This window comes from Vombatus ursinus, unplaced genomic scaffold (genome assembly GCF_900497805.2).
Source record: "Vombatus ursinus unplaced genomic scaffold, bare-nosed wombat genome assembly UNPS02014811.1, whole genome shotgun sequence".
In the NCBI taxonomy this organism is placed as follows: domain Eukaryota; kingdom Metazoa; phylum Chordata; class Mammalia; order Diprotodontia; family Vombatidae; genus Vombatus; species Vombatus ursinus.
The window spans coordinates 470,094-478,098 of NW_020954589.1; the positions used below are offsets into that span (position 1 = coordinate 470,094).

Consider the following 8,005-nt stretch of genomic DNA (forward strand, 5'->3'; position numbering starts at 1 on the left):
ATGGAGAAACTGAGGCAGACAGGGTTAAGTGACTTGACTAGGTCACAGAGCTAGTAAATGTCTGAGGCCAGATTTGAACTCAGGAAGAGGAGTCTTCCTGAGTCCATGATCTGCTACTCTATCCACTCAGCCTGATAATATTCTAGATAAAGCTGATAATATTCTAGGTAAATATTCTAGATAAAATGCTACTTACTATTGTTGTTGCTTATGTTTGAGGCCCTGGGGATATAAAGACATAAAAAATAAAACAAATCCAAAATCCAGTTCCTACCTTCAAGGAATTTCCATCCTATCGAGATTTAACAGGAAAACTTGGTTCTTAAGTGTTCTTGTATTCAGAAATGGCTAAGGGGCCAGATGGGTAACAAGGCCCAGTTACCACTCAGAGAACAGGATTTCTTTCATTCTCTTTCTAAACTATTTCCTTAGCTCAAAGGCTGTGCCCAAAGCACAGATCATAAAGGGGAGATAAGCAGGTTAGCACAGGAGAAATTGAAATTGGTAAAATACTTCACTTGGGTCATTTATGATGGGAGGGGGGTGATAAAGGAGGGGGTCAGTAGTTGGGGGGGAAGAGGAAGAAAAACAGTGCATGTGTGGACATGTCCATGATGTTCTTCAATCACACTGTTCAAAGCCTTGGGCTGATGCCCAAATTCTTTTTGCAAGTTACCTGCCCATTTTATAGTGAGGGCCGGAGCTCTGTTTACAGTCTTAGCAGGATCTCGGAATTAAGAGGCATTTTATTTGTTCAAACACCTTAAGGAAGCCAGGAAGGCTGCAGTGACCACCAGCAGCTGTATTCAGCTGCCTCCTCTCTCCCACACCCCCCTTTCCCTTCATGTTTTGAAATTTATTTTCCCACATTCAGCCTAGGATTTTTTTCCTTCCTTCCCCTATCACAGTCCCGTAGCAGCTAAAAGGGAAACGTTTAGAGGAGAGAACAAGGCTTTATAATCCTTCCTGGTGTGCACCCCCCTCAACCACCACCAAAACAAAGAGGTAAAGAAAACTACACGAAAACCTTGTTTTCCAGGGAAATTGTTTCCTCTAGGGAAATCATCCAGTGATACTCTCCTCCCTCTTCCCCCACCCCCAAGTCAGCTGAAAGCAGTAATGTACTTGAAAGTAACAGAATCACTCTTAGGAACCTTAGTAAGTGAAACTGGTAAGGGTTTCTACTACCAACCACTGGTTCCCCAAAACTCTGTTCCCCATGAACTATCCAAGGATCCCGCTTCCCCTGCCCCCACTTTGAACCCCCAGCGTTCCATCTCTGACTTCTCTAGGACCTGGCACATTTGAGAAGGGTGTGAAGCCCCACTGGTAGGTCACCCTCACCCCAACAGAGAAAAGGTAGAAAGTCCTCTCTGGCGCCTTGTCTTGAGAAGGCATGTCTACACAAGCCAATTCTGCTAGCGCCTCTACTCACCCACACGAACGTCCTCGGTCACTATGACATTTTAAGAAACTAGAAACCTGGATTCCTAAAGATGGGAAGAAATGTTTGGGGGGCTTCCCCAACCAAGTACACTGCTTTCACAATCATTTCAGCTTTTGTAGCTTCAAGAACCTCAGAGGGGAGTTGAGCTTATTCTCTCTACCCCTTCCCTATTTTACAGATGGGGAACCTGAGGCTCGGTGTGCCATTTGTCTAAGGTAACACCGAGGAGATATTAGGGGGAAACAAGTCTTCCACTCAACTCGGACCCTAATCTTAACACAAAAATCCCAGCAGTAAGCTCCACTCTCTACTTTGCATAGCCAAAGGATTATCCAGGCCCCCTTAGCTTCTTCCCCCCATTGTCCGCAGGCACAAGGAGAGGGGGATGGGAGGGGGAGAAAGGGAGGAGGAAGCAGACCAGCGGGCAGAAGTCGTTGGAAGATCCCAGTGCAAACTGATTGCTAGTGGTCTCTCCTTGCCCCCAATGCTAGCACAGTGTTTGCTCGTACCCCGAAAGATCAGCACCACCCAGAATGGGCGGCTGGCAGGTCGAACTGTGAGGTCAGCTGGATCGATGGGTGTGTACCGACCAAAGATTAGAGGGCCCCCCACCACCTCTCATTCCCGCCTTCATCTAGTGCTACCCATCCTCAGTCCCCGTGGTCTCCTTCAAAAAAGGACCGGGGGGCGGGGGGGGGGCGCTATGCCTACAGCAAAACTTGGCGATCCAGGGGAATGTAAGTTTTAGGTGGTTTTCTTTTTGTTCTGTTTTGGCTTTTTTGGGGGGTTGCATTTTAACCTCCTCCTTTCCAACAGCAATATTTTTAAGCCCCAGTGTCGGGGGGAGATAAGGCACCTCGGGAAATGAGTAGCCTGCCCCGCCCCCCACGGCTCCCCACGGACCCCATCTCCCAAAGGATGTCCTCCTTCCCCCTACCTGCCCCAGGTTGCTCCAGAGTTAACAGGTCACAACATCTACCTGCTCCCCATCTCCCTTCCCCTGAGGCCCCGCTGGGGGAGTGGAGGCTTTCCGCCGGCTAGCACGTGGGGGCAGGATCGGGGAGCCAGAGCCCCGGAACTGCACCGCACCCCGCACCCCCACCCCCAAACCCAGCCTCACTGTGGCAACTGAGGAAAGACCGCGCACGATTCACAGCATTGGAGTGGAGTGGGGAGGGCATTTAAGATCTCCCCAGGGCTGGCAAGGAGGGCTTCAAGGCAGGATCAGAAGCTTTTGTCCTCCCTTCCAGCCCTTCCTCTGGGAGGGATGGACTGGCGGTACACACTAGCTCAGAGAGGGCCAATTCCAGGGTCAAGGAAGGGTCACTCCTTAGGACTAGCCAAAGCGGACCTCCCAATGTCCCTGGCCGCGAAGGGCTCCGAACTCTTCCCGGTATTCTAGTAAATAGAAAGCTTCCAGAAAGCAGAGGCTCCCTACTTTTTTGCCCATCTTTGTATTCCTTCCAGCTTCTTAACAGTAACCAGTATGGTGCAGGCGCTTAAAAAGTGTGCTAAATTGACCTACAGACAGGCTCTACTCCCTTCTGCCCCCAAAGTTACATACATAGTCCCAGGGAAGGTCCATCCTTCCTCCCCACCTCCCCAGGAGGTTTTCCAGACTTTCAGCTCAGTCAAGAGGAGGAATAATAATCCCAGAGGAAAGGAGACAGCTTGAATCCAGGAGAAGGATATTACTGGAGGAGGGTCAAGGAGAGAGGTTTCTCTCAGCAATCCCCCTCAAAAGCTTCAAAGTGTCAGCATCCCACCATCCGTAGATGTTCCAAGTTCTAGAACAGGCACTCCTAGAAGAAGGCACTAGGGCGGGACAAGGGAGAGACTGAGTCACCTTCCCAAAAAAGCAAGAGCAAGCCCCCGAGCTTAGCCAGGACCCCAAGGCCGGCTGGCTGCCCGGGCTTACCTGTAGGATCTTGTCCAGGCCCTCCTGCCCCAGGTAAGGGAACTCTTTAAGAAGCTGGATCTTCTGCCTGGCGTAGTTATCCTTGGCGGTCTTCCAGTGCGGCTCCTCCAGCACCTCGAAGATTGCCGCCCCGATGGACAGGTAGAAGATGATGGCCGATGTCAGCAGAGGTCCCCGGTCCACCATGGCTCCGGAGGGGGCCGGCCACTCCCGGCCTGCGCCAGGCTAGGGGCAGATGGTGCCGGAGGCAAGAGGCCCCCCACCCCCCCAGGGCTCCCCACCGCTCTCCCTCGCAGCCTCTGGAAACAGCTGTTTGAATTTGGAGCTCCGCATGCGCAGTGCCCCTTTTTTCCTCTCCGAGCGCCTCTCCCAGGGCAAAGTTTCTCCGCCAAGTTGTCCCGCCTTGGGGGTTAGTGATCGGTGGGGGAGAAGGACCCTCGTTTACACAACCCTGTGGGTTAGGAACAGAAGGGGCTTTGGGGAGGGGTGGTTCTGCGAAGGGATAAAGAAGTGGGCGCTCCAGGTTCCACTGTTCGGGGGAGACACGTGGGCTTCCTCTCTGCCCGCCACCCGGCTATTGCCTTACACTGCGCCCGCCTCGCCCGCCTGCGCCTCTTTAACCAGCGGCCCAGAGCACACTCCTCCGAGCCCGGGGAGGGGCCAGCTGGCTCCCCCGCCCTCCCCAGTCCTGGACTGAGGGGAGGGAGCGAGACCAGCCCCGCCCCGCCTTGATGGGCCAGTCCGCTGGCGGCGGGAAAGGGGGTGGGGGCAAAGGAGGGAAGGTGGAATTTAGAGTTTAGCGCTTACAATTTTGGACTGGAAGGAAGCTTAGCCATTCCTTCCTCGGTTCCTGAGGAAGAAGCTCTGGAGTACCTATCCCCCAGGTGCAATACCCCGACCCTGCACCCAGTCCCGGGAGAGGGGCGGGAGGGGAGGGGGGAAGTGTTGGGAGCTGGGCTGGAGGAACCTGCCTGAGCGCAGTGGCATCCCTATTATTATTTTTGTATTAGTGTAGGTGCTTGTAATTGTCATTATTTCGCTTCTCCTCCAAGGGTGCTAGAGACCTCTCGGAGGAAAGCCAGGGGCGGGGGCAAAAGAGGGAAAGGGACGGAACTGATGGGGAGAAAGGGGAGTGGGCCAGAGAAAAGGGTGCAGGTTGCAAGGCTGGAGAACCCAGTAGAAGTAGGTAGCTTCCAATAACCTTAAAAACGATAAACGGTCCCTTGGGAACAGTTGGGGAATTCTGTTTGACTTACAGCTTCAGTCCTAGTTAGCTGGAACCTTACCTTCTAACTGTAGCCTTTGGGAGACACAGCTCTCCGCCGAAGGTGTAGCCTGCCCTTTATGCTTAACAACTTCCTGTGTGACCAAGACAAGTAGATTAATCTCTCTGGGCCTCAAGTTCTTCATCTGTAAAATAAGGCGAGGTCAGTGTTGTCTGGGGAAGCCAGGTGGCAATGTGGGTAGAGTGCTGGGTCTGGAATCAAATTGGACTTGAGTTCAAATCCTTCCTCAGACACTTACTAGCTGTGTGACCCTGGGCAAGTTACTTAACCCTGTTTGCCTCAGTTTCCTCATCTGTCAAATGAGCTGAAGACTGAAATGTTAAACCACTCCAGTATCTTTGCTAAGAAAACCCAAAATGGGATCAGAGAGTCCGGCAGAACTGATAACAGTGTTATCCATCTCTTTTACAACGGTAGAGTATATGGCCTCCAAAGTCCCTATCTGTTTTAAATTCTATGATCATCTTGACCAGAAACGGCATTTGGGGAGGAGAAAGAAGGGAGGTGGGGAGAAAGAAGACATAAACTAAGGGGTGGCAACAATGGGAAAACATCCCACTTCTTCAGATCCCATTCCCAGCTAGTTGCCAGGAAAGCAAGTTTGACAGTTAAAACCAAGGGTAAGCAAGCATAGCTTCCCAAGACATAACATCGGGAGGACTGGACACTTTCTTTTGTATAAATGTACTGTTTTTGGTCCAAAAAATTCTTCTGTCTCTTGATTTTGTTGTTGTTCAGTCCTTTCAGTTATGTTCAACTCTTCCTGATCCCATTCGGGATTTTCTTGGCAAAGGTACTGGAGTGGTTTCTTTTCCAGCCCATTTTGCAGATGAGGAAACTGAGGCAAACTGAGGAGTAAGGATGGAGCAGCAGTTATCTAAGACTCTGGACACCACTCTGGCCATCTGGGAGAGATCTGCCAGCTAAATAATGTAATGTGTGCAGGTGGGAGGGGAGTGGCAGTGAAGAGCTCTAATGTCTAGGGTGGAAATGCTGGTGTCTCTATTATGTGCCTGTGCATTTATGTACGTAAGTGCCTCTGCCCTTTGCTGCGAGAGGAAGGTTTGGGTCCCCAGTACTAGAGTCTCAAACATTTCTCTGTCTTTCCTCCAGCCCAAGGCTGACATTGGGGGCTGACTCCCACATACCTTCCACCTCCTTCCTAATGCCTTACCTACACCACAGACCAAGGTCTTCATTATCACCTTTTATCCTGTCCTCTGTCATCTAAAAGAGATGTTTCCCATTCCCTCTAAGCTTATTCCCCTTTCTGGGAGGATAGAGCTCGGATACATGTTTGTGAGAACTGAAGCTGGTGTGAATAGTTCAGCCCAGCAGGAGTGGGAGGGAATGTAGGGATGGAACAAATTTCCTTTTTGTTGGGGAATGCCCATTCAGTGCCTTGTCCAGCTCCTGTCTCAGTTGGGGTGGGGGGGGGGGGGGGGGGAAGGTGGAGAGGGAAAAGAAATTCTTCATTATGGTTTTGTTGTTGTTGTAATGAGACCGAAGGTGGAAAGTCTTTTTTTTTTTTTTAACAACTAGCATTTATTAGGCCTCACTATATGCCAGGCATTGTTTGAAAGTTTGACCAGCTTTTTACTTGACATTTTTAGTAGCTATGATGACTGTTATCTCTGTGTCTCCTGATTTTGTTGTTGTTCAGTCATTTTAGTCATATCTGACTCTTCGTGATCCCATTTGAGATTTTCTTGGCGAAGGTGCTGGAATGGTTTGCCATTTTCTTCTCCAGGTCATTTGACAGATGAGGAAACTGAAGCAAATAGGGTTAAACGACTTGTCCAGGGTCACACAGCTAATAAGTGGCAGAGGCTAGATTTGAACTCAAGTCTTCCTGACTCTAGGCCTGGTGCTGTGCCCCTGAACTACCTAGCTGCCGGTGCCTCCTTATTCTCCATATCTAATGGCTATCACTTCATTTATTTTTTTAGTGTTTTTTATTATATTAATTTATTTTGATTTATCAATAATCACTTCCATATGCTTTTGAGTTTAAAATTTTTCTCCCCCTTCCTCCCCACCACCCTCCCCAAGATGGTGCACAATCTGATATAGGCTATACATTTACATTCGTATTAAACATATTTTCACATTAGCTATCACTTCATTTATATGTAGCCTTAAGGTTCACAAAGCACATTACAAACATTAGCTCATGTGATCCTCACAACAACCCTATAAGATGGATGCTGTTATTATCCCCATTTTACAGATGAGGAAACCAAGGCTGGGGGAAGGTTAAGTTACTTGCCCAGGGTTACACAGTCAGTAAGTATCCGAGGCAAGATTGGTGCTTATCTCTCCCACCTTTAGTCCTCTCCCACCTCTTTCTTCCTTTAGCATATTTTCCTACATGCCCTTTCAGCCTTGGCCCTCCTTTGTTAAAGCATTTTCCTGACCAGTCCCTTCTGTTTAGTTACCATGTTCTACCCATGTTCTACCACCTAACTCCACCTGCATACTTTTCCCAGAACTATCACAGTTAGTTTTACTGATATTGTTGTTCGTCCTTCGTTCTTGAAGAGGACCAATGCTATCAGGAGGGTGATGTCTTGACTTGCAAGTTAATTGGATTTAAATAAGGCAGGGTTGTGCAAAGTCATCAGCTTCACTCTTTCTCCAGTCATTGGAGTCCAGTGGCAAGATGACTGGTGATGGCCCCAGATGCAGGGGGAGACCTTGGCCTTTTTAAGCTAAGGTCTTTCCTGGGTCCCAGTTTGTCTGAGGCAACACCCATTCAATAGTTAAACGCTAGGTAAGGATTGGGGCAAAAGATGGCCTAGTTTGCCTTCATAAAAGAATCAGTCTGGGAGGGGAAGACCCTTGGAGTTTCTGGCCAGAACAGAAGCGATTGTGATTTGTACTCACTCTGAGCCAAATAATTAGCAAGTGAGGCTTGGGCTGGGACCTATTATTGGCCAATCAGTGAGAGCCCGAATGATTTGGGTTTAAAGGAATAGTCAAGTAGCTCCTTTTGAATCCCCCTTTACTGAGAAGAGGAGAAGGTCAAGGTGACTTCCTCACTCTTTTTGCCTTGAGAGGGGTTAGAAGGTTGAGGTGGGCAGAGCAACAGAACTACCTCTTCATATGTTGTAGTCAGAGATTTTTAAATTTAGCCTACTTGACCAGATCTGAACAAAATTGGGTTTGGGGCCAGAAAGGACCTCACAGGGAGGGTAGGCAGAGTAGCCAGGTATGTCTGTATGATGTGAGGCACTAAGTGGGGAAAACCCTGAATCTGGGATTAGAATTCAACAATAACCTAATATGTATAGTGTCTACACTGGAGGAGATAAAACATAGTCTTGCATTTAAGGAAAAGACCTAGGTTCAAGT

General features: G+C 49.2%; 1 protein-coding gene across 1 annotated transcript in view; it reads right to left on the reverse strand.

The window, feature by feature from the left end:
• The window catches only part of LOC114053513 (potassium channel subfamily K member 5-like), a 61,447-nt gene extending 57,813 nt beyond the window's left edge, over positions 1 to 3,634 (reverse strand). Inside the window, exon 1 of the mRNA XM_027876626.1 lies at positions 3,366 to 3,634. Within this exon, the coding sequence (XP_027732427.1) occupies positions 3,366 to 3,551 (186 nt within the window). The 5' untranslated portion in view covers positions 3,552 to 3,634. The remainder of the gene's footprint in view (positions 1 to 3,365) is intronic.
• Between the last annotated feature and the right edge of the window lie 4,371 nt (positions 3,635 to 8,005).